Raw genomic sequence first — 27664 nt, forward strand, 5'->3', positions numbered from 1 at the left:
AGTTGGTGAGAAATGACTGTATTCTCTGAGCAGCTTACAGAACAGTAGAACAAAACAAATAAAATTGGAAATGCTTCCAATCAGACTTAAAGGTCAAATAACCACAGCTAACCAAAAAGATTAAGGCTACACCTAAAAGAGGCTCAAGTTCCTGAAGAGTTCGGCCATACCAAGTACTGTATTATTCAAGATGTAAAGTGAATCAAAAGTGCTTCCAATGGGGTATGTGGGGAAGAAGAGGAAGAGAGAAGAGCTAGGCTTTCGTTAGTACTTAGTATAAGCAACTGCAGTCTTAACAAAATTTGTACAGCTCTACTGCAAATTCTTCACCACTCTCTTAAAGTAGAAGTTACTAACCTTGGGTCACCAGAAATCGTTGAACTACAACTCCCATAATCCCCAGCTACAATAGCCTTTTGTCATTAGGACTGGAGAGGAAGGGAGCTGTAGTCCACCACCTAGAGCCTTTGGAATCTGGCAGTATATACATTTAATTAATAAATAAAACTTCATCTGGGACCCTTGGCCTAAATTACGCGCCAATGATCCAAGCAGAGTTAGAGATGAAAATGTAGACAGAGCGAGCTATGTCTTCTGAGGCAACTGGGTAAACGGCTTTTGTTGAAAAACAGTATACCATGTAAATACTCTTAATAATGGTGGTTGTAGTAATCCATAAGTAAACAAAACTAGCACTAAATGTGATGTGCAGCCATTCCAAATCCTTGCATTTAGTCACAACTTGGTTCTTCATGTGCAAGATTCTCAACCACCATAAGTAGGTGTTTTACAAAAGGAAAAAGCTTAAAGACTAATAAGATTAGATTAGACTCCACCTCAGTGTCAGCAATCCACATGCAAATGGATATTGTGTAAGTGTTGTGCAACAGATTTGCAATACACGGGATGTCCAGTAATGGCTAGATATGTAAACCACATGGAACACCTTGCATTCTGCCTTTTGGGCTCCTATGTGGTGGCCAACAGTGGATTTAAGGAGAGGCAAAGTAGGCACTTGCCTACGGCAGCAACATTTGAATTGACTTCGGCGGAGGTGAGAAAAAAATCCCCCTTTTTATCTTTAAAGTAATGCTGTGGCGGGGCGGTGAGGGAGAGCGCCTTCCAGCTCCCCTCCTCCCTCCCAAATGACTGCAGGCCCCCTTTGCAGCCCGTTTTGGACCTTTCTCCATGAAAGAAAGAGCTCTGTTGAAAGGAGCTCTACCTTGCCACCCTGCCATGCAGCAGCATTGCTTTAAAGGTAAAAGGGGGCATTTTCCCCTTGCCTCACCACCACCACCACTCCTGCTGCTGCTGTTGCTCCACCCTGCTGCACAGCGGCGCTTTAAAGTATAAGGGGGAACCTTCCCCTCACCACCCCCCTGCAGCCGCCATTGTGCAGCCTTCGCTGCCCCCATCCCACTGCGCAGCCACAGTTTTTAGAAGAAAAAAGGGGAGACTTTCCTCTCGCCACCCCCACCCTCACTGCAGCAGTAGAGGCAGCAAATCCTTGGCTGCCTATGGGTGGCAAAAGGCTTAGTCTGCCCCTAGTGGTGACCTATTCCAAGTAGCTGTGTGTGCATGCAACTGTGTGCACATGGTTCTCTTTGTATTTGCATTTCCACTTCTTGGGACACTTGACTGCAAACTAGAGTTCTACTCACAGAGGAACCTTGCTTACCGTTCTGAGAGAAGGACAATACTTCAGACACATCGGTGCATTTCCCATTGCATGCATAGAGCTTTGCCTCCCACAGAAAAGAGCAGAATCAACTTTTTTTAAAAAACACCTCAGAATCACATTCTTCAAAATCATACAGATTGCACATCTGCTTCATGTCTTCTTCATGACATGGACAACACTAAAGAGCATTGTTACAGATGTGTGGCCTGGTGACACGATGAGACCCCGTGGAGATACATACCGTACCAGCCAACAGATCCATGAGAATGAATCATCTCCACATTAGAGAATCTTTCTATACCAGAAAAAACAGAACTGTTAATAGCTCATTAGTTTACCATAGCTGCAGCTTTGGGAAGGTCGAAAGCAATGCGCTGCCTGATTTTAGGTGGCAGTTGAGTTAGAACTTGATTCTTTAGACGCCTGATCATTACATTACTTAGTAACTGGTGCAGTTCATCTAAATTGGAAGCTCCTCTGCAGTCCCACTGTCGTCTTTTGCCAAAAAACCTGGAAAAATCAATTAAAATTGATTTTAATTGTTTTTATTTGTTGGAAACTGCCCTGAGACATTTTTGGAGGGATAATATATAAATCAAATAAATAAAGTAAGTAAGTAAAAAATCAGAGTGGTCAGAACAGGACAGCTTGTTAATCAAAGATCTTAAATAAAAATTATATGTTAACCAAAGAGGAAGACAGAAGTACACTGAATTAGTATTCAATACCTCTACAAAAAGAGATGGATATAAAAAGGAAGATTTCAGTGGTCTAACGCACAGGTTAACCATGGTTAAGAGAATGGAACTGGAAGTGGGCTATGGACTCATGTACCCCTTTGCATTCTTAGCATTAACCATGTTTACATAAGCACCATGCAAAACATGGTTAAAGCTAGCCATAGTTCCCTCAAACAAAAAACTGAAACCATTACTTCAAGTGGCAGAAAGAAGGTGGTCTTTTTCTCCCGTCTGCCTTGGATTTTCTTCCAGTAACAAAGCTCAAACAAATTCAGGAAGAAAAACCAGTTCCGGTGACATTGAAGTCTATGACCCTAGGCAAAGGCACTGCTACCAAAAACAAAAAACCAGGATTCAACAACTCCAAGCATGCATGTATTTCAATGTGTGGGCTAGAAAGTACTTCCTTGAATGCCTCTTCAAGAAGCCCTGCCACAGGAGAAGGAGATGGAGGTGGTGTGGAAATTGAAAGTTAAAGTACTGGGAAATCCTTGGTGTGCAAGAAGAAGCACTTGGGCTCTTGAGTGAGCCTTTTTGGATCCCAACCTAGAAAGTTATGCCATCAAAGTAATAGAAATATGCTTCTATAGGCTGAACCTTCAAAAACATAACTCTTGTAGACTGAACAGCAAGAAGAATGTCTAGTGTTATCAAAGCCTACTACAAAATTACACTTCTCTTTCATTTACTACACATAGCTACTAAATTAGTTGCTGTTTGTAAGATTGAGTCCATTAATGGGGAGGGGGAGGAATAAGAACAAACAATGGTCACACCTGACACGTGCATCACAGTACTTGTTTGCATATTCAGTCCATGTCCCAAACTTCCCTGGGTAAAGTGCTTCGAGCTGCATGAAAAGCTGAACACAAAGTAATAAATGCAATTTATTAAGATTGCCCATAAATTCAAGAGGGCAAACTGAAGCACATGCCCCACCTTCTTTGGGAAATACAACCAGCATTATTCTAATAAATGTGTTTATATATTTGAGTGGCTGTCAAGGCCACCTGCTGAATAATGGCTGCAATTTTACACCCCACCCCTCCAGTACACTACCACTTGCGGGCGGCTCACAACTTCAACAGATACAATGCAAAGTTAAAGATTAATCAAGTTAAACTAGTTAAAAGACCAGGCTAATACCACATTTAAAAATTACAAGTTTTAAAAGTTTTGAATCAAAAGTAAAGAAAAATTCAGAAGGAAAGGGGCATGTTGCTTTACTGCAATAGCACTTGTGCAACCTTTTAGAAGAGGCAGCAAAACACAGTTCAAGGCTATTCCTTCTACCATAGCAATGCCCCACCATTTCTCGAATAACTTTCCTTTCATGAGGAGAGGGAAAGAAAAATATGCTTCCCTCATTCCAGAAGCAGTATAGACATCGCCCCACAATACTATTCCAGTTCCTGAAAAGAAAAAGACAATCCATACAAACTCATATGCTGAACCGTGTAAGAATTATTCAAAACATATGCAAATTATTATGCCAAGCTCAGATGAGATAGCTGAGTCATGAATGTGCTTTAGGCATGGGTGTTCGATTCTCACCTCACACATTCCGATTCCCTCCCTCACTTTCTGGTTTCTGCTAACCACAATTCACTGCATCCTCTGGATCAGATTATGGTCTGTGATAACCATAGCTTGGAAATCAGAAATGCAAATCATTTGGATTTTCACAACAGCTTATGCTTAACACAAGCCAGGAGGTGAGGGAAGAAATCCAAGCATTCAGCCAGAGGAGTAAGCCTGCACGCTCACATTCCCAACATATGAACTAGTCTTAGAAAGATAAAGATAAATCTGGATAAAGACTTTCAGAACCTCTTCAGGTCTTCCTAAAGCAGGAGTTCCAGTAAGCAGGATGGCCCGAAAAGCTTTCTGTACAATAGGCAACAGAATCTTGCTACGAGCTGCATTTCTGGATTTCATGTAGTGGGATTCATCAACTACCACTACTTTGAAGTTCTGCTTGTATAGAGCATCTATTAACGTCTGTGCATCTGAAGTTAGCAAGCCATAACCTAGCACAGTCACTTTGCTTGTGGGTATTCTCCTAAAAACGGAAAAAACAAACATTCAGTCATCAGGTTACAAATGCAGTCTTCAACTAGCAATCCCTCAAATTAATATTATTTTAGTGTATAGCACACAGAGATTTTTATGGCTCTTATGCTTAAAGCAGTTCAAATTGGGACATTCAAATCTAGAGTAATTTCTAGGGTAGCAACATTTATTCAGCAGATTAAGCAAAGTTTTAGTTTATGTAATCAATCAGGAGGTAGCAACCACCACCACCAGTGTCCATTTTAAATCATGAGGCTCTGAGGTGAAGGTAGTGGCAGCCAGTGCAAACAAGCTGCAGAGGGTGGGTGGAAAACAAGCCACAGGTATGGTGCTTAAGGCTCCTACTGCACCCCACCCACCTCTCTCCCCATCTTGTCTTGCTCTGCTCCGAGTCCAGTGGGCTGGTAATTCACCCGGCTGGGGACTGAACTCCCTATCCAGGAGTATGGGGATTTCCAAATCCTTCCTGGCAATTTACCAGCCCACTGGGCTTGGGGTGGGGTGAGACAAGAGAGGTACCCAGGGTGGGGTGGAACAGGAGCCTCAAGCACTGCCCCTGCAATTCATTTTTCGCTCCTCCAGTTCATTTGCACCAATCACCACTGGGTTAAAGGCCTCTGCAGATGGGACTCTGTTGGCTCTTGGGAATTACTATAATAGGGTAGGAAAGTATTTAAAAGAGTGTCTCTCCTTTTAAACCAAGAGGCGAGTTGGGTGCACTACCAAGCCATGGTTTGGAAATATGCAAATAAGCATATTTTATGCTCCTCCCCTTATGTCTTTCTGCACTTCCTCCTTTACTACAAACCATGGCGTGCTGCTACTTCCAAACATAGACTATGGTAAACTATGACTCACACTTTACAATATTCTGAATAACTTGGGGTGTGGTTTTTTTAACCCCAGAACCAGATTAATACAGTGCATTTGGTGACCACTGGAGGAATAGAGAAAAATAACTTCTCTCATGTACTCTTCAGTATCTCAAAAAAATTCATATACTGATATTTTGTTATTATGAAAACGTTCAAGCACTCTAAAAGGCAGATGAATGATCAGAAAGGTTTTCTTGAAGCCAGAGGCAATCCTTCCATGAGTGGCAGCAAGGCAGTCATCGCAGGTGGAAGATTATAGTGACACAAGTGGGATGGCAAGATGTTCTAACCACCTCACCTCCCTCTGCTGCCCACTGCCATTGGAGCAGCTCTTTGCCAAACACTGGCACAGTCGCCTCCTCCTCCCTTCTACAGAGCATCCCTAGCATGTACAGAGCATCTTCCTACCATCTCCAGTACTCTACTACCCTTCCCATTTCCTCTTCTACTCCCTCTTTTTCATAACCAACCCAGCAGGGAGGGAGGCAGTAGAAGCAGCAATGGACTATACCACATGACCTTGTGTGGCCTTCCTTGCTCACCATGGGCTGGTTATGAAAAAGAGAGGAAGAGTGGAAGAGAAAATATGGAAAGGACAGTAGAGTTCTGAAGATGCTATATAGAGTGTCTCCAGTACCCTGCTCCTTTTCAGCACCAATCTAGCAATGGGCAAGGAGGGTAGTGGATGAAAGGACATACACGCTATGTCAAGTGACATTGGCTGTTGCTGCTGCAATGGAGGAAGGAGACAGATGATGGTCTGTGTGCCCACTAAGTGAAATGGCTACTACTGCCATAAAGGAAAGAAACAGGATGGTGCACATGCAGTGGAGAGGGGGGCAGCATTTGGTGCTCAGGTCTTGGTCCACTGCTGATTTTTCTTTTAATCCATAAAAGAAAACCCCAAACACCCTCATTTCTACATTTGCTGTCTCGGGTACACTATTTCTTTCTTTTAGGTCCTCATAAGACAACTAGCAAAATGTGAAAAAGAATGCAATAGAACTCTGTTCTGCACTTTAGATAACATGTTTTGCTTTTACAGACCTTCAGACAATTTATTTTATATTGAGTCATCAAAACAAACCTCAGGAGAAAGTTAAGAAGCTTCATTCATACAGTTAAAGAGAAGAGCAGGTATTGGGTGAGAATTTTTACTAGTGAGAATTTTACCACTCAGAAACCCAACATAAAGCATTTGCCAACAGAGGCAGATTTGTAAGTAAGAGGATATTACCATTATGAGCCCATTTTGATAGATAATGTTGAGGCCAATATGGCAGAATCACTGCAAATATGCCACTTACCAGATGTCTGTTTTGTTCTGGATGATGATAATATCCTCTGGACAAAGGGCTGGGATCCATTTCTCCAGCTCATCAACCCAAGGGTACCTCAGAGAGGAGGGCACCACTATTAATAGGGGCCATTCATTTTTGTAGTAGTAAGATGCAGCTATTGCTTGAATAGTCTTCCCCAAGCCCATCTGAGAAAAAACAACAACCACTCAGAATTCTATAGGTGAACATGGAAACAATGCATTCTCCATATCAACTGCTTACCTGAAAGTCATAACTACAGTTAGATATACTAATTGTGTGGTACAGTCTAGAACCCAAATAACTGGTTAGTACAAAATAGTGATTACAGTACAGTCTTTCATCGCCACCTCAAAACAAGGGGAGTTGCAATGAAATGATGGTTCTCCAACTTCAAAGTATCAAATCATAAAGGAATATTTAATCCCAAATTACACATTTGCTTTCAATTCTAGAATATCATGTTAAATATGTCATACTTTAAAGTATCTGACATTCCAGGTAAGAATGGTAATGTGGTTATTAATGCCAAATACAAATTTAGAAATATGCTTGAGAAAAGTAGTGTCAACTATATCAAATACCTTAGAAAGCCCTGATAACAACCACGGCAGTGCTGTGTCTTTCAAAGCTAAAGAGGCTGGTGTCATAACCAGTGTTCTCTGTAACAGGGATTCCCAAATGTTGTTGACTACAACTTCCATCATCCCCAGCTGATATGGCCTGCATGGAAACCTGGTCGTGCATCCTAGTGCCCTCCAAGATCAGAGGGCCTTCTCTGTAGCCACTCCTGGACTACGGAATACGCTCCCTGCAAAAATCCATAATTTGAACTCTTTATTGGCTTTTAGGAGAGCCCTTAAAACCTATCTGGCCTCCCAGGGTTTTTAAACTGTTGTAAAGGGTTTCTAATGTTGTAACCTGGTTTTGCAGGGGTTTTAAATTATTTTCATTGTTGAATTGTTGTTTTGTGGTATTTCTATATTCTCTGTTTTAATTGTTAATTGATTTTAACTGCTTTGTTTTAATTGTAAACTGCCCTAAGCCATTTTGGAATGGCAGTATAGAAACTGAATAAACTAACTAATCATAACCATAATAAAACTTTGTTAGCCACCCCATAGCAAATTGTTCTCTGGATGGCTTCTCCCTAACAGCAGCAGCATCCTTGTGTCTCCTGTGTAAGACCAGGCTAAGAGAGAGCTTTGGTTTGCACAATATAACTGGTTTATTTAGCATATTTGTATACCACCCACTACCAAAGTCTCTAGGTGGTTTACAACATTAAACAACGTAAAAAACAACAACAATTTAACACGTAAAATATGTGTAACCTACAGTCTAACCTACTTCACAGGGTTGTTGTGAAAGAGAAACTTAAGTATATAGTACACCGCTCTGAGCTCCGTGGAGGAGGAGCGGGATATAAATATAATAATAATAATAATAATAATAATAATGAAAGTCCTAGTCAGAAATCGAATCACTGCTAAACACTGTCCGTATATTCAGTAGCGATATAGCAATGGAGTTTGGACTAGACAAGTGTGCTGCATTAATAATGAACAGAGGAAAAACAACAAAAACAGAAGGAATAGAACTACCCAATGGAAGCAACATCAAGAACCTGGAAGAGAAAGAACATTACAAATACTTGGGCATTCTCCAGGCTGATAACATTGCACACACTGAAGTAAAAGAAAAATTGGAAGTGAATACATCAGGAGAGTTCGAAAAATCCTCAAGTCCAAACTCAGTGGTGGGAATACCATACAAGCCATAAACACCTGGGCTATACCTGTTATCAGATACACTGCAGGAATAATAGACTGGACCCAGGCAGAGCTAGAGACGCTAGATCGTAAGACCAGGAAAATCATGACCAATCATGCTCTGCACCCCCGCAGTGATGTCGATAGGCTCTACCTCCCTTGCAGCTCAGGTAGAAGAGGAATGCTGCAAGTCCATCAAACAGTAGAGGAGGAGAAAAGAGGCCTTGAAGAATATATCAAGGACAGTGAAGAAGATGCACTTCAAATGGTCAATAACGCGAAACTATTCAACACCAATGAAACAAAGCAGGCCTACAAGAAACAACAAGTCAAGAACTGAGCAGAAAAATGGAGAAATAAGCCCCTGCATGGTCAATATTTGCACAATATAAGTGGAAAATCAGACATCTCCAAGACCTGGCAATAGCTTAAGAATGGCAACTTGAAGAAAGAAACAGAGGGTTTAATATTGGCTGCACAAGAACAGGCACTAAGAACAAATGCAATAAGAGCAAAAGTAGAAAAATCCACAACAAACAGCAAGTGCCGCCTTTGTAAAGAATCAGATGAAACAGTGGACCACCTAATCAGCTGTTGTAAAAAGATCGCACAGACTGACTACAAACAAAGGCATGACAAGGTAGCAGGGATGATACACTGGAACATCTGCAAAAAATACAAGCTACCTGTAGCCAAAAACTGGTGGGACCATAAAACTGAAAAAGTGGTAGAAAATGAAGATGTAAAAATATTATGGGACTTGCGACTACAAACAGACAAACATCTGCCACACAATACACCAGATATAACTGTAGTCGAGAAGAAAGAAAAACAAGTCAAAATAATCGACATAGCAATACCAGGGGATAGCAGAATAGGAGAAAAAGAAATAGAAAAAATCACAAAATACAAAGATCTACAAATTGAAATGGAAAGGCTGTGGCAGAAAAAGACCCAAATAATCCCAGTGGTAATTGGCGCCCTGGGTGCAGTTCCAAAAGACCTTGAAGAGCACCTCAACACCATAGGGGCCACAGAAATCACCATCAGCCAATTACAAAAAGCAACTTTACTGGGAACAGCCTATATTCTGCGACGATATCTATAACAGCAACAACATTGACAATAAAATTCAGCCATCCCAGGTCCTTGGGAAGGACTCAATGTCTTGATAAAACAAACCAGTCAATAACACCTGTCTGACTGTGTAAACAAGAAATAATATAGCTAAATAGCTAAAAAGCAAGAATGTATTGCTACTCACTCTGAGCTTCGCTAGACATTTACCTGAAAAGCATAATTAGCTTTTAAATGCACTAATCTTCTAATATATTTCATTGCACTAGAACATAATGGTCTTCCTACTGGCTACTGTATAAAGACCATTCCAGAAAGGCCACGTGGATCTTGTAATCCTATTGGCAGACCTTTGAAGTAGAACTGTAGGTACAGTGGTCCCTCGACTTACGAACTACTCGACATAAGTATTTTTCGAGTTACAAATGGCAGTTTTAGATGCGGTTTTTTCGACTTACAAATTTTTAGATGGGGTTTCCTCGACTTACGAATTTTACATGCGGTTTCCTTGACTTGCCTGCCTGTTTACTGCCTGTTTATTCTTGAAAAGAAATGTTCCTGTGCAGTTTGCAAGCCTTACTGGGGGTCTGGGTCTTTTTTCTAGGCTCCGGAACGCATTAATCCGTTCCCAATGCATTCCTATGGGAAACCGCTTTTCGACTTACGAACTTTTCGACTTACAAATGTGCATTCAGAATGGATTAATTTCGTAAGTAGAGGGACCACTGTACCTTTGAGACATGGAATAAGAAGTGGGAACTGAAGGAGTACCAGAACCCTAGATGTAATTTAGAGATCTGCACACATCATATATATATAGAGAGAGAGAGAGAACTATAGTACATGAGATGTTGGAAGCAGAGTAGTCTGCAATATTTCTGCAAAAAAAGATAAAAAAAGAAAAAGAAAAAAAGATAGTACCATGATAAGCTTATTTCCCAAATGTAATTTCCCCGCCTGGAGTTCCATGACCATTGGAAGTTTATCAGGTCAAGCTTTTCTCTGCTGCAGGCATGTTCTTGGGAAGAGCTTCCTTTGTTACATATCTGCGTGTCAAGCAGTAATTTCTGTTCTTTTTATTTAAAAAGCAATTCAAGGCAATTAGCAAACATCCTTGCTACTAACTGGAAAAGTTGTAAACACATATGGAAACACACACTATGGCTTTCGATACTATCAACCATAGTATCCCTCTGGAGTGTCTGAGTGGGTTGGGAGTGGGATGCACTGCTTTGCAGTGGTTCTGTTCCTCCCTCTCAGGCAAATACCAGATGGTGTTGCTTGGAAACCTTTTTTCAAAATCTGAACTTTAATATGGTGTCCCCCAGGGCTCCATATTATCTCCAATGCTTTTTAACATCTAAATGAAACAGCTGGGAGAGATCATCAGGGGATCTGGTGCAGAGTGTTATCAAAATGCTGACAACACCCAAATCTATTTCTTCATGCCAATCTCACAGAAAATGGCCTAACTTCCCTAAATGCCTGCCTGAAGTTGTTAATGGGCTGGACGAGCAAGAACAAACTGAAGCTGAATCCAAGCCCGACGGAGGTACTGATTGTGTAGGATTGTAACTCAGGCGACAATTTCGATCAGTCAGTTCTGGATGGGGGTCACATTTCCCCAGAAGAAACAGGTACACAGTCTGGCAGTGCTACTGGATCTAAACCTCTCCCTGGTATCTCAGGTTGAGGCAATGGCCAGAGGTGCTTTCTATCAGCTTCGCCAATATGCCAGCTGCATCCATTTCTTGAGATAAACAACCTCAGAACAGTAGTACATATGCTGGTAACCTCAAGATCTGACTACTGCAATGCGCTCTTCGTGGGGCTGCCTTTGTACATAGTCCGGAAACTGCAGTTGGTACAGAATGAGGCAGCCAGCTTGGTCTCTGGGTCACCTTAAAGATAACATATCAATATAACAACACTGGTTACCAATAAGTTCCCAGGCAAAATGCAAGGTGCTGGTTATAACCAATAAATCCCTAAACAGTTTGGGCCCAGGATATTGAAGAGAATGTTGTCTTCACTATGGGCCCCATCACCCATTGAGATCATCTGGAGAGGTTCGTCTTCAGTTGCCACCAGATCCTTTGGTGGCTATACAGTGACGAGTCTTCTCTGTTGCCGCCCCGAGACTCTGGAATGCGCTCCTGGCTGAAATAAGAGCCTCCTCGTCTCTGACAACTTTAAAGAAGTCTCTAAAGACACAGTTTTTCACTCAAGCTTTTTACGTAGACTTGTGGTTTTAAATTGTTTTAAGGTTTTCACTTCTTTTTTTAGCTTGTTTTACGTTGTAATCTGCCAAGGAACGGAAGTTTGTGGTGGTGCATAATTAAATAATTAGAGAAAAATTAGACTTAAAATTGCTGGCTGCAGTTTCTCTGATATTTGAACATGTTTTGCTACATACAAGACTGCCACAGTTTTCTATACGGGTTCTGTGGCTCAGTTTGGAAGCCATCCATCTGAAGCCTGAAGATTCACAGTTCTCAACTTCAGTTATCAGAGATAATCCTATTCCATCCCAAGATAAGGCCATAGCTAGGTGGTAGAGCATCTGTTTTGCATGCAGAAGGTTCCAGGTTCAACCCCCAGCATCTCCAGTTGAGAGGGACTCCTGCCTGAAACCTTGTAGAGTTACTGACAATCAGTGTAGATAAAAATACTGAGCTAGATGGACCAATGGTCTGATTCTATATAAGGCAGCTCCCTATGTTCGTATGAGAATGCTACCATGACAAGCCTTTTGCCTCCACTTACTGGAAACCAACAGTTGAAAACAAGTATTTAAACCATGTGATCAAGCCTCACAGGTAAACGAAAACTAACAGGACTGAAGAGCTAACTACTTGACACTTTGAATGCTATTTCTCTTCTTAAATTCCTTCTTGTGTCAGAAAAACAAACTAAGATGATGACCCATACAAATGTGTTAGTGCAATTAAGAGAGGAAGACATGGTAGATTTAAGTCTGATGGGTTATCAACACCAAATCTCAGCTTACTTCCAAACACTGGCACCTTGAATTCAAAGTAGAATATTCCTCCCTGCGACACACTCATGACTGAAATTAAGAAAAATGTGTAGACTTCCAGGACATAGAAGACTGGGTTTTCTCTGTGCCTCTCTCTTTTCTATTGGCTGCTTTTCCTCTTCTTGGAAGTTCTTATGGTTTTGTAAACAGAATCATTTTGACCTCATATTTATCAGCCCCATCTTAAAGCTTCTGTTCTTGAAAACCAAAGGGCTCTTTGAGTGAAGAGCAGCAGATCTGGAATTCTTTCAATCCAACAGTGCTTATCATGGTCTGAACAAGCATAATGGCTAATCTTTCAAGCAAACTAGTAAATTATATTAATTCATCTTGTATGTGCTTGTGCATGACCTTCCTCATGATAAACCTACTTTCTGCAGCAACTCATTTCATAATAAGCCTATTCATTTCTGGGATCCTTACCCTAAATACATTTACAGCCTGATCCTATGAATGTTTACTCAGAAGCAACCTCTGCATCCAGGTAAGCTTGAATAGGATTGCAGTCTTACCTACACATATATATCTCATTGATTTTAAGGAAACTAATTTTTCTAAAATGGGCTCAAGGTTGTCATCTTGAATATCATCCCCTGTACCATCTTGCTACTTCACACCAACACTGCTTCTTCTCCAGAATTCAATTTCTATGTAATCATAAAGATAATTGACTACTTATGAATATTTTCCTGAGCATTTCTGCATTCATTTGGAGCTTTCAGTAAGTGACAGCTAACTTGAATAAGATGTGTCACTAATTAAAATCTAGAGATGAAATTAGTGTGCATCCAAGTTGACAAGTACACAATTACTTACTATTGTAATACACTCACAGTTTGAGGGGTTACAATTCAAGTAATATGGCTCTTTACAGCACAGTCTAGGAACAATGTTACTAGACAGCCTCTCCTTTATTCTGAATGTTGGTATTCAGCAGCTACCAGACTGTTGCAAACACACAAGCCTGATAGAGAGTTTCCTTTTACATTCAGAAGGCCTTGACACCTTGACCCCAGATGTGGGACTGTGGGGATAAGCTTGGCCCAGCTGAGTTCCCCTGGGCATCAACACCTCCTCCACCCGGCCCTAAAACTCATGTGAAGTCAGAAGCTATGTCCTCTCCCCTTGGCAAAATTACTGAAGTTAAAGCTGAACCACTACCTGGGACATTTCCTTGTGTGGGTTGGTTGGTAGGTCCCCCTGCACAAGACTGCCTTAACTCTCCCTTGACCCTGAGTTGAATCACTGAATAGAAAACCTAGAAATGGGCTTGCTCACAGAATGCTCTGTAGAAGACTGCCCGGGGAATACCTCCCTCCCCGTGGCTGGCTCTTTCCTCACAGTTACTTAAGCCCCTGTTCCCGACTACCCTGGAATCTTGTTATCAGCACAGGGCACACTCTAACTCCTTGGGATCCCAGTGTGGCCTGGCAACTAGCCACTTTGTGCCTCTTAAGGAAAGCGCCTGCCTGGCAATTGCCTTGCTTTTCTCACAGCGAAGGACATAGCCACAGTGAAGACCCCTTTATCCCACAGTCAAGGGCCTAGTGGTGGTGAGGAAATCTTCGACTTCTTGGAAGAAGTCCTCCCCTTTGGCAGACAGCTGGTTTCAAGATATGGTTGTGCTGGTGTCATGGACACCCAGCAAAAATGCACACATGTGTAGAGGAGATGTGCTTGAGCAAGCATGGCAATAGCGGGAAGGAGCCAGATCAATGTCCCACACAAGACAAGGCAGCTTTTCCTCTATAAATTAGGTTGCTGAAAGCTTGAGGGGAAAGAAAAAGAAGAAAAACCAGGAGTGGATCTTGCTGTGAAAGGACTAAGTTTCTGATACCAAAAACAGTGCCTGGGAAGACTGTGTGTTCAGAGGCACCTTTCCCCCTAAGTGCATGCCTGCCCCCCGCCCCGCCGCCACAAGCCACTATTTTGCATCAGGCTCTGGATGGTGTGCCTTGAGGTTCTAGTAAAAACCCAAAGTATATCTCCCAAGCTTGAAGTCTGCCCACCTCTGGTTTAGGACATATAGTATGCAAAGGTTTTGAGTTTAAGCACACATATGGAATTCAGCTTTCCCAACAAAACCAAGCAGCAATTCAGCCTCTGAAAATATCTATTGCTTAGTAGTTAAATTTCCTGTTCAACATTTTCAAGGTTGATTTGTTTAATAGTTGCCTTTAGATATGTGCCTATACCAAGTTTTTTTTCTTAAAGACTTTACTATCATAAACATAAATATGTTTTAGAATCAAAGATATTAATGCCTATGTGTCCAAAATAAACACTTGTAGCAAAACAGGTGAAAATGTACAGAAAGGAACTTACCTCATCTGCAATCATACACCTAGGGCGAAGAAAAGCACAAAATTAACAAAAAAACAAGATAATCAAAACTGCAATTAAATAGCACATGTATTTTTACAGCACTAATTTTAAAAAAACCTGCATGACTATTCCTCAGCAGACAGGCTGAGAACTCCAATAGCTTTTCTGCAATACTACTGAACCATGTTGAACAGAGTGAATTGACTTAAATCACTTATTTAAAATAAGTTCTCCACTGTTAATTCTTCACCAGCTTCTTAAATAACAGTGCACATTTGATCACTAAAACTGAATTTACAACTCAATAGAGTATTTACAGCATCTAGGATGGTATACAGCAATTTTTTTACACAATCTGATTTTTATTTATTTGGAAAATACCACCTTTATAAATGCAATACCTTTACACATTACAAAAACCCCACAAAACCCCTGCTAACTTGGCAAAGAGGCACCTTTTAACATGGTGATTCTCTTTTATTTAGCAGGGGGAGAGTAACTGACCCTATCCACTCCGAGCACAGTACCTCCAGTGACTGTTGCTTGTGTCTATCTGATGTTTCTTTTTGGATTGTGAGCCCTTTGGAGACAGGGAACCATCTTATTTATTTATTATTTCTCTGTGTAATCCACCCTGAGCCATTTTTGGAAGGGTGGTATAGAAATTGAATGAATGAATGAATACTTATGTCAAGCTGCCCTGCATCTGCTTGTTGCACTGCTTACACTCAACACATTTTCCTTTTTACCCAGCGATGGCACTTCTTCGAAATATTCCCAGGTAGGGTATCTCTTATGCCCAGAAGCTGCGACACCTTTTCTGTGGCAAAATGTGAGGCAATAGGAAAACCACCTGTGTACTGCGTGGTGCCTTCCCTTTCTCCCCCGCCACTGCTCCACCTCCTTGCGCTCCAGTCGCCTACCAAGCCACTTCATCCCCTGCAACTCCTCCGTGTACCAGGGGGCCATCTTAGAAGCAGGCCTGGAGGAACACTTAGGAGCAATAATATCTACTGCCCTGGTGAGTTCGCTATTCCATGTTCCCACCAGGGCATTGACAGAATCACCGGCCGCACCAACATCAAAACCCTCCAAGGCCTTTTGGAAACCTACTGGGTCCAGCAGCCTTTTTGGGCAGACCATCCTAATAGGTCCATCACCCCTGCAGAGGTGGATTGTGACCGTGATACCAACCTTAACCAGGTAGTGATCCGTCCATGACAATGGGGTAACCACCGGATTCCCCACCCACGGAACACCCCCCTGATCCGAACAGAAGACCAAATCCAGTGTGTGGCCGGCAACATGAGTTGGTTCAAAAATTAACTGGGATAGGCCCATAGTTGTCATGGCCGCTATGAACTCCTGAGCCACACCAGACAAGCCAGTCCGAAAGTGGATATTGAAGTCCCCCAGCACCAAGATCCTGGGAGACTCCAACACCAACTCCGCGACCAGCTCCATCAGCTCATTTAGGGAGTCAGTTGGGCAGCGGGGTGAACGGTACACCAACAGAATCCCCAATCTATCCCTAGTTCCCAGCCTCAAAAATACACACTCAATATAGGTCAACTGTCTCACAGGGGCCCTGGTAAGGGAGATAGTATTTTTATGGACCACAGCCACCCCACCCCCCGCCCACTTCCTCTAACCTGCTCCACAACAGAGTAACCTGGAGGATGAAGCTGAGCCCACACTGGGCCACTCGCTTCCCCCAACCAGGTCAGCTCCCTCATCCATGATCAAATCATGAACAATTTTGGTCTTATTTTGAACTGACCTAGCATTACAAAGGAGCAAGGTCAGGCTCTGTGGGTAGTTGGTGCTGCTCCCCAAGGCCTGAGAGTTGACAGATATGAGTGTATATGTTCAAATCATGCAGGCACTTTTCCCCTTTACTAATTCTTTTTTTTTTTGTATGCACTATTGAATGCACAAGAGCAGACTGAAGGAACAATTATAGGTGGGCCCTCAGACTTGCAAGAAGTGGTAACTCTAACTGAAGGCATACATATTTTTAGGCTAAGAATTCCTGTCCTTAGCTTTGTAAGTCGAACACTGTTGAATAAGAGCTATGCAGTGATGACACACCAGGCTATGTCATGGACCCAGGTTTGAACCTAGTGCACCTTTTGGGGCAAACAGAAAATCTGCTTTCAATTATTCCCATGGGTTCAAATAAACATCTTATATCTCTACAATCTGGTTCACATGATATTAAGTTCTAACACTATCAGTACATTAGAAACTTTCAAGGTGGAGAGAGAGAAAAAGAGTCAGTGTTCCCATGCTGTGAACTTGACATCTATAAAGAAAGCTACAAGTACTTGGAACAGCAACACCTAATTACCACAACTAGATCCAATACTGTCAAGTATAACTATCCCATCTGCCACAAGGGCCAGAATGAAAAGGTTATATGGGTCACATAAGAAGCCTCTTATGGTTTAAAAGTACTGTTAAAATACAGTAATTCAGTGTTCCTTATTCCATTAAGAAAATCCAAAGCCCACTTTCCAACCCAAAGACCTGCTAGCTACGTACAAGATCTTCTTTGCTGCTTCCTCTATTAGTGATATCAGAGAAAGCTGCCCACGCCACCAGAAAGGTTATGTGCTGTTGAAGCAGAAGAAACAGATCTTCAGAGAAAATTTTCTGAGGCAGAATTCTGTTGCATATTTTGACTGCTATAAGCAGGACATCTTGTTCTTTGAAGTTCAATTAGTCATTTCCTTTCAACTGATAGCTACCCAATTGAGACTAGATAATTCACATACCATCTGCTCACAACTACGGCAACTATATCCAAGAATGCTAATTCAGGTTATGAGGTATTCCATTTCATCTCAAGCTAGAAACTATTCTTACATAGCCAAATGTGTCAGAAAAGAAATAAGAATTATTCTAAATGTGCAACATTCTTGCCCTCTTGACTGCAACTTCTCAGAGAACACCATGGTCAGTAATGAATGTATTTTTTTAAAATAAAAAAAATACTATCCTTATTCCATGCAGATTCCACAAACAAGTGTAAAATGTTTAATTTAAGAAATCAACCGTCTACACACCAAGTACAAGAATCTCACTTTAACCTAAAAGTGTATGATGAGCTATTTGTTCTTTGTGAACACCATTATACTGATAGCAATTAGCAAAAGCAATTGCTCCCATTCAGTAGGAAAGCTGAAATCAAAATGGGTTATTTTAATTCATTTTAAGCCATCTAATGTTTATACAAACAAGGAGAGAATAAATCATTCACATACATAAAATAAAAAAGCAGCATGACGTTAAACACATTGAAAGCTGCATTTTTAAAGCCAATTTTAAAATAAAATTAAGATGGAAAAAAACATTCAATATTCCTTGCTATTCCCTCTCTTTTGTGTTCTTACTTATAGAGTTGGAGGAGGATCTTGCACATCAGCTAGTCCAAACCCCGGCTTGATGCAGGAAATTCAGAGCTAAAGCTGAATTTATCCCCAGCAAATGGTTAGTGAGCTTTTTCTTCCTCCGGCAACACCCCTCTCCAATAACTGGTTCCACAGTTGAACTGCCCTTACCATTAAGAAGTTCCTCCTAATATTTCACAAAATCTATCCTCCTGTAACTTAAGTACTTTAAATATATAGTCCTGTCCTATGGGGATGTTCGATATTAAGCCTGAAGGCAGTACTAGTGCTTTTAACTTTGTTTCATATACAGTTAAGTCTATTTAGGCACGAAAAATAAATACTAAATACACTTATAAATAAGACTAAGACAGGTGGGGAGATAAAGGACCACACAGACCTTTTCTCATGGAAATTAAAGATTATTTCAGACATCAGAACAAAATACCAGTCTAGAAATACACTGGTGGTACACCACAGAACAATATATCAGGGGAATGAACCTCTGTGGTAAAGAGACTCACATTAAAACTGAAAAAGAAATATCTTCAGTAGGCAAGGTGAACTGATGGTGGAGACCTGATTCAAATCCCCACCCAGCCATGAAGCTCACAGGGCCTAGTCTCTGTGGATAGGCATGTTGCTAAAACAGATTTATTTTGGGGTAGCAGAGAGTATCCCACCACATGCTTGGAACTGTGGGACCACAGCTTCCATTCTGGGATGCCTGAGTTCATGGGATCGAGAGCTCTGCTCATATTTGGCAAGACTTGCAACTGGTTGCTTAGATAAGCAAAACATGGGGCAACGCTACCCTGAAGTGGTGGTAATAATAATAATCATCATCATCATCATCATCATCATCCCCCAGTGAGGTACTACCTTGGCGTGGTTGTGGGGCTTGTGTGCTCTGAGGAAGGTGAGAGCTATGCCAGAGGTCCAACCATACTGGACAGGTCTCACCGAAGGAGCCAGACAAAGAGTGCCTCTCCCATCAACAATATGGTGAGATGTAACTTTAATAAATCTATACCGGATCGGTCGTCGCCCAGGTCAACAAGGACCGCACCAGGTCCTATACTTCCTGGACATCTGGTGGCAAGTGGGCAACAGGACTCAGGATCTTCAGTTGAGCAGCCAGGGCTGAAGACGGCAAAGTTACTGGAAGAAACGTCGCTTAACCAAAAAATATATACAAAAAATGCCAACAAGGAAATAATGATCTGCTATTACAAGTCTAGTCCAACTAGAAGAGGTTATTTAAAAAGAATGTACCAAATTTGGAAAGAGAAGCATCCAGATACAGAAATAACAGAACAAAGGCTAGCAGACCAGAGAAGATACATAATAAGAAATAAAGTATTCACAGGAGTTGAGCTGGAAGAACTGCAAAGAGCAACACAGGCTCAAGATATGGAAGAAGAATTACCACCAACTGAAGCAGTTGCTCAAGCGCAGGTGGAGGTGGTGTTGGAAATCGAGGATGCCACTGTTACTGAACTGTTTCAAAATCAAAACCAGGCAACCACCCCTTTGCCTTCACCTCAAAAACCCAAATGCCATTTAACAGAAAAGCAACAAGAACTAAAGAAAAAATATCTGAGCACATGAACCAAACAACCACCAGGGTTCGACTTCCAGCTCTAAAAACAGTTGCCAAAAAACAACTCGCTCAGGCATTAAAAGATGTCAATGCTGCACTTGCAGAGATAACAACCAATAATTTGCAAGAAACAAACCAACTAATGTACAGTGCAGCAACAATAACAACACAAGAGCTTGGATATAAGATCAGTGGAACTGTCAAAAAAGAAAGCAGTACATCACCTAAATGGAAGATTAGATTAGAAAATAAAATCTCCAGGCTTAGATTAGATGCTAGTAAACTGAAAGATATGAAAGACAAGAAGCTGAAGAATGAAAACACCAAACAGTATCTGATCCAAAAATACCACCTAGATTTAAGGAAAATTAGAGAAGTCCTGGAAATAATAAAGCAGCAAATAACAGCAGTGTCAAAGAAGATTAGCAGGTATGAAGCCAGAATTACACAACACAGGCAGAATCTCTAATTCCAGTCAAATCAGAGACGTTTCTACCAAAGCATAGAAGGAGAAACTGCAAGAAACCTAGAAACACCAAATAAAGAAGAAACAGTGCAGTTCTGGCGGAAATTATGGGACAACCCAATAGATTATAATAAAAAAAGCAGGCTGGATGAAAGAGGTCAAAAAATGTAACCAACAAATGCAAGATCTAATAATAACACCAGAATTAATAAGTGAAAGAGCAAAGAAAATTAAAAATTGGACTGCTCCAGGTGACGATGAACTGCATGGCTTTTGGCTTAAACACCTAACAAGCCTTCATAAACAACTATCAAAACAGTTCAATCGCATTTTGCAAGGCGGTGATATTGAACAATGGCTAACAACTGGGAAAACTCATCTCATCATGAAAGACCCAGCAAAAGGTGCAGTTCCAAGTAATTATAGACCGATAACCTGCCTGCCAACCATGTTCAAATTATTAACTGGAATAGTAGCAGATGAAGTGATGCAACAAACAGCTTCCAGTTGAACAGAAAGGAAATTGCCCGAACACCAGAGGCACAAAAGACCAGCTGCTGATTGACAAAATGATTTTAGAAAATTGCAAGAGAAGAAAAACAAATCTAAGTATTGCATGGATTGACTACAAGAAAGCCTTCGATTCATTGCCTCACACATGGATACTAAAATATTTAGAAACAACTCGTGTCAGCAAAAACATTCAGATATTTATAAAAAAAGCAATGAGCATGTGGAGTACACAGTTAACAATCAATGGCGAGACACTTGGACAGGTTAGCATTAGAAGAGTCATTTTCCAAGGGGACTCACTATCCCCTCTGTTGTTTGTAATCGCCATGACCCCACTTTCACAAATACTAAACAAAACAGGCCTCGGATACCAAACATCTAAAACATCAAGTCAAATCAACCATCTGCTGTACATGGACAATCTGAAGTTGTATGGAAACCAGGGTGGTTAAAAATCAATGATTTTTTTTTTAAAAATCAAAAAAATCAGATTTTTTTAAATTTAAACCGGATTTTTTTGATTTAAATTGGATTTTTTAAAATAAAATGCTTTTTGAGGAAAATATATTACCATCCAAAGGTTATTCCATCATGAAATAAAGATTAGTTTTTTAATTATGTAGAATAAGGCTGTATATGTTTGATTTTTTTGGTAAATAAATTCCATTAATCCATTCACAATGTCATGCTCTTCAAGAGGTTTTTGTAAGATTATTGGGCAGTTTCTCTGCCTACAAGATATTATCACAGATGCTTGGTTTACTTTTGCAGTTCTCAAAACTGAATTTGACTCAGCAGAGATCACATGCCTCTTTTTCACAGCAAAAATGTTATGACATGAACAGAGTTGAGAAAAAGACCTTAATCCTATTGTCCTACAAACCTATGAATACAGAATCAACCCCTTCAGTGCTAAGTTTCAAGAAGTTCAGTGAAATAGAATAGAAACAATATTTTTCTGATTGTTTGGAGTGGAATAGATCTGCACAAGAAGAAAGTGAAACTAAGTGTGAGGAGGGAGGGGCAAGCAGACAAGCAGCACAAAATGAAAGTGAAACTTTCTGAGCACAATACTGCATAGCCACAGACAGACAAGTCTTTGGCTCTTTTTGTGTGTATGACCTGAGGTTTATCACATTCTTTCCTTGGAGGAAAAAACCTATAATGGCAGCAGGCCGTAAAAGAGACCCAGTTTGGCAATATTTTAATGAAGTTCCTTTACCTATCGGTAAGGCAGGCATGCATGCAAAATGCAAACACTGCAACAAAGAAATGTAAGGCCTGGTGGCCCGAATGAGGCAACATCATGAGAAGTGCTGTGATGAAGATGACCAAAGAAACACATCTGAACAGGCAGGATCTTCAGGTTGGTAAACATTTTTATTGAATCATATAATATTTCTAAAGACTGCCTTGAACTGTCATGTTTGAGCAAAATTATATTTCTTATTATTACTGCATGTTACTGTCATTTGGTACAGTTATGAAGAAAAGCAAATATTCCTTTTGGGGCAGTGCTGTGTACAATAAGCAGAAATTATATAAACAATAAAATAACAGCATTGACTTTTTTGTTTAGGGGAATTCATGGATTCTGGAAACTATCCACCTTCAAGATCACCATCCTCCTTTTCTACAGTTTCAGAGTTATCCATCCAGGATAGTACTTCATTAGCATCATCATCAGACACCCACAGGCACATATCACTATCACCTAAAAGAAAGAAAAAATCCTTCCCTCCTGGAACCACCATAGATAAGTTTGTGATAAAAACTAGCAGATTAGAAAAAGAGTTAATTGATGAAAAAAATGCCCAGTTTGTTTATGCAATGAACTCTTCTTTCTGTCTGACTGAGAACCCACATTTCATTAATATGGTTCAGTCACTGAGACCAGGATACAGTCCACCCAGCAGAGCAGATGTTGCAGGGAAACTGCTGGATAAAGTGTATGACAGAGAAATGGAGCAATGTGCAACAGCTCTGGAGGATAGAATTGTTAACCTAAGTATTGATGGGTGGAGTAATGTCCACAATGATTCTATTGTATGTGCTTGTATAACAACAGAAGAAGGGAAAGTCTTCCTTGCACAAACAATTGATACGTCAGGAAATGCACACACAGCAGAATACTTACAAGAAGTGGCAGTAAAAGCTATAACAACATGTGAACAAAAATTCAAATGTCTAGTACGCAGTTTGGTCACAGACAATGCTGCAAATGTATCCAAGATGAGAAGAAATTTAGAAGAGCAGGAAGGGAATACAAAGCTAATAACATATAGTTGCAGTGCTCATTTGCTGCACCTCTTAGCCAAAGACTTAAGTGTTCCAGAAATAAAGACTAATGTTGTTGAAATTGCTAAATACTTCCGTAACAATCACTTTGCTGCAGCAGCTCTGAAAAGGATGGGTGGAACCAAGCTAATGCTCCCACAAGATGTTAGATGGAACTCTGTGGTGGACTGTTTTGAGCAGTATATCAAGAACTGGCCTATTCTGATGACAGTTTGTGAACAAAATCGAGATAAAATAGATGGCACTGTCACGGCCAAAATCCTCAACATTGGGCTTAAGAGAAATGTTGAACATATGCTGAGCATCCTGAAACCCATCTCTGAATCTTTAAACAAAATACAGAAAAATAGCTGTTTTATTGCTGATGCTGTTGAAATTTGGAAGGAACTAAGTGAACACTTAAACACAGAACTACACATGGACAGAATTAAATTACAAGCATTAAAAAAACGAATGGGACAAGTACTGTATCCAGCTCATTTTTTGGCAAATATTGTCAATATCCAGTACCAGGGTCAAAACTTAAGTGCTGAGGAAGAGGAGTTAGCTATGACATGGGTATCCAGCAATCATCCATCTGTAATGCCAACTATAATAAACTTCAAAGCTAAGGGGGAACCATTCAAGAAATATATGTTTGCTGAAGAAAGTCACACCAGTGAACTGGTGGAAGTCACTTAAGCACTTGGATTTAGAGACTGTTCAAGTAATGATTTCACTTTTAACAGCAGTAGCTTCTTCTGCAGGCGTTGAAAGAATATTCTCTTCCTTTGGACTCATTCATTCTAAATTGAGAAATCGTTTGGGACCCGATAAAGCAAGAAAGCTTGTTTTTCTTTTCCAGATTATGAACAAAGAAGAAGATGAAGATGACGAGTGAGCTACAGAGGACAGTATTTAAGTTTTTCATGTGTAGGCTGGGCTGACAGTCTAAGTTTCTTAAAATATATATATTTTGTTTAGCCAAATTAGTTAACAAACATGGATGTTTGTTTAAGCAAATAACATATGCTGTAATGTTATTGTTTCAGTTGAATAAATCTATTTAAATTGTTATTATTAAGGTAATGATTATTTTTCTCCTTCCTAAGTACAACAGAAAGTTGTCCAAATATGAATGATTAACCTATTAAACTGGGGATAAAAAAACTAATATGAAAAGTTGTTATTCTAAAAATCTTCATCTACTTGCATATTAAAGTTATACCAGCAAGAATTAGTATTTATGTAGAAAACTATGATTTAAATCAAGCCTTACTGACTAGTGATTTAAATCGTGATTTTAATCGTGAATTAAATCAATTTGATTTAAATCAAATCCACCCTGATGGAAAGTCCCAGTGAGAAATCGAATCACTGCTAAACACTGTCCGTATATTCAGTAGCGATATAGCAATGGAGTTTGGACTAGACAAGTGTGCTGCATTAATAATGAACAGAGGGAAAATAAGAAAAACAGAAGGAACAGAACTGCCCAATGGAAGCAAGATCAAGAACCTGGAAGAGAAAGAACGTTACAAATACTTGGGCATTCTCCAGGCTGATAACATTGCACACACTGAAGTTAAAAGAAAAATTGGAAGTGAATACATCAGGAGAGTTCGAAAAATCCTCAAGTCCAAACTCAATGGCGGGAACACCATACAAGCACCATGTTCCCATTATGGGAACACCATAAACACCTGGGCTATACCTGTTATCAGATACACTACAGGGATAATAGACTGGACCCAGGCAGAGCTAGAGACGCTAGATCGTAAGACCAGGAAAATCATGGCCATCAATCATGTTCTGCATCCCCGCAGTGATGTCGATAGGCTATACCTCCCTCGCAGCTCAGGTGGAAGAGGAATGCTGCAAGTCCATCAAACAGTAGAGGAGGAGAAAAGAGGCCTTGAAGAATATATCAAGGACAGTGAAGAAGATGCACTTCAAATGGTCAATAACGCGAAACTATTCAACACCAATGAAACAAAGCAGGCCTACAAGAAAGAACAAGTCAAGAACCGAGCAGAAAAATGGAGAAATAAGCCCCTGCATGGTCAATATTTGCACAATATAAGTGGAAAATCAGACATCACCAAGACCTGGCAATGGCTTAAGAATGGCAACTTGAAGAAAGAAACAGAGGGTTTAATATTGGCTGCACAAGAACAGGCACTAAGAACAAATGCAATAAGTGCAAAAGTAGAAAAGTCAACAACAAACAGCAAGTGCCGCCTTTGTAAAGAATCAGATGAAACAGTGGACCACCTAATCAGCTGTTGTAAAAAGATCGCACAGACTGACTACAAACAAAGGCATGACAAGGTAGCAGGGATGATACACTGGAACATCTGCAAAAAATACAAGCTACCTGTAGCCAAAAATTGGTGGGACCATAACAATGAAAAAGTGGTAGAAAATGAAGATGTAAAAATATTATGGGACTTCCGACTACAAACAGACAAACATCTGCCACACAATACACCAGATATAACTGTAGTCGAGAAGAAAGAAAAACAAGTCAAAATAATCGACATAGTAATACCAGGGGATAGCAGAATAGAAGAAAAAGAAATAGAAAAAATCACCAAATACAAAGATCTACAAATTGAAATTGAAAGGCTGTTGCAGAAGAAGACCCAAATAATCCCAGTGGTAATTGGCGCCCTGGGTGCAGTTCCAAAAGACCTTGAAGAGCACCTCGACACCATAGGGGCCACAGAAATCACCACCAGCCAATTACAAAAAGCAGCTTTACTGGGAATAGCCTATATTCTGCGACGATATCTATAACAACTGACAATAGAATTCAGCCATCTCAGGTCCTTGGGAAGGACTCGATGTCTGGATAAAACAAACCAGTCAATAACACCTGTCTGACTGTGTAAACAAGAAATAATAATAATAATAGAGACTGGAAGGGAGCCATCCCCAAAACCTCTCTGTATCTCTCTGTCAAAGAGAAGGAAGCTGAAAAACTAGACCACAAAGTCAAAAACATTCTCTAGGAATGGAACAAACTCCCTTTTCTCCACAGTAACTCAAGATAAGCGCAACAACTCCCCTCCCCATTGTCAACAGCTAATGAGCTGGCAAACAACTAGAAGGAGGTAAACTCCTTAAAACTTAGGAAATTTATCTTTCCACCTGGAGAGACATCTCCTGCCCAGATAAAGCATTTAAGGTCAGCCATTCAACCGTCCTATCCATATCAACCTTCCTTCCATATCTTTATTTTAGAAAGATATGTTAATAAATAAATAAAGGTGCAGGAAGCTGTCATGTGTACCAGTGAAGTCTGGAATGTCAAGGAGGAACCATGCTGTCTTGAGTATCTTGCTATAGTCCTTGCAATCTCTGGGATGTCTTGCCCCTAGGGACATTTGTCAAGTGGTACACAAATTATCAAGTATTTCGAAATACACAGCCACATAATAGCACATCAGGAAAATGACTTGACTAGCAAGCCAGAGGTTGCCAGTTAGAATCCCCACTGGTATGTTTAAACACCTACATCAGGCAACAGTGATATAGGAAGATGCTGAAAGGCATCGTCTCATACTGCACAAGAGGAGGTAATGGTAAACCCCTCCTGTATTCTACACCAAAGACAACCACAGAGCTCTGTGGGCGCCAGGAGTCAACACCGACTCGATCGCACACTTCACCTTTTGAAATACACAGCTTGAGCATCAGATGAAGTTCAACAGCAGTGTGCCCCTACAAGCAGATTACACCCGATCCCTAGAAGTAGCACCCTAAGGTGTTTCAGCCTCTCCAAAACAGTCCGTCCCAATGTCTCTTGCTCAGCCATGCCTGTAGTATTTTTAATTCACGCAGCAGTCCTTCCCATTATGGATAAGTGCAACCTTGCACTTAAAACCTTAGATAACTTTAACAAACTCACCCCCCCAAGACAAATTCACACACACCCAAGTCCTGCTATGCTGCCTTAACGTGGCGGGGGTGGGTGGGTCCTGGGAGAGATGAGTGAAGTATGCCGGGAGGTATACCCCCAGTAGGGTCACCCAAAGCACGAAGGTCATCCCAGCTGCCCAGCTAAAGCAAGCAGGAACCCATATTGGGCAGCAGCAATAGAGGAAGGTGCTGGAGGCAGACCATCACTCCAGTGATAACGACAAAAGCATCATTTCATATGGCATTAGAGAAGGCAATGGTAAACCACTCCTGTATTTTACCAAGGAAACCACATGCTTAGACGTAAACCGCAGTCCGTGTGCACCTGAGCCTCCTAGCAAATCCCGGAGCGAGCGAGCAAAACCCAACTGGATGGATTCTCAAGATTGTCCCTGCATGATTGGTGGTGTATGCACCTGTGGCAACAACTGCCAATGTAAAAACTGCACGTGCAAGTGCTGCAAAAAGAGCTGCTGCTCCTGTTGCCCAGTGGGCTGCGCTAAGTGTGCCCAGGGCTGTTTCTGCAAAGGGCCCCTTTCCACCAAACACAGCTGTTGAAAGTGAACCTCTGCCTGCTCCCTGAGCTT

At 40.9% G+C, this 27664-nt stretch overlaps 1 protein-coding gene across 5 annotated transcripts in view; it reads right to left on the reverse strand.

The window, feature by feature from the left end:
* Positions 1–27664, reverse strand: part of ZRANB3 (zinc finger RANBP2-type containing 3) — a 79106-nt gene that overhangs the window by 35262 nt on the left and 16180 nt on the right. For all 5 annotated transcript variants that reach the window (XM_053253733.1, XM_053253746.1, XM_053253757.1 and 2 more), the window contains exons 3-7: positions 14903–14921; positions 6677–6855; positions 4252–4483; positions 3198–3283; positions 2020–2191 (exon numbers count right to left, since the gene is read on the reverse strand). In XM_053253733.1, the coding sequence (XP_053109708.1) occupies positions 2020–2191; positions 3198–3283; positions 4252–4483; positions 6677–6855; positions 14903–14921 (688 nt within the window). The remainder of the gene's footprint in view (positions 1–2019; positions 2192–3197; positions 3284–4251; positions 4484–6676; positions 6856–14902; positions 14922–27664) is intronic.

The sequence above is a fragment of the Hemicordylus capensis genome, chromosome 1, assembly GCF_027244095.1.
Source record: "Hemicordylus capensis ecotype Gifberg chromosome 1, rHemCap1.1.pri, whole genome shotgun sequence".
In the NCBI taxonomy this organism is placed as follows: domain Eukaryota; kingdom Metazoa; phylum Chordata; class Lepidosauria; order Squamata; family Cordylidae; genus Hemicordylus; species Hemicordylus capensis.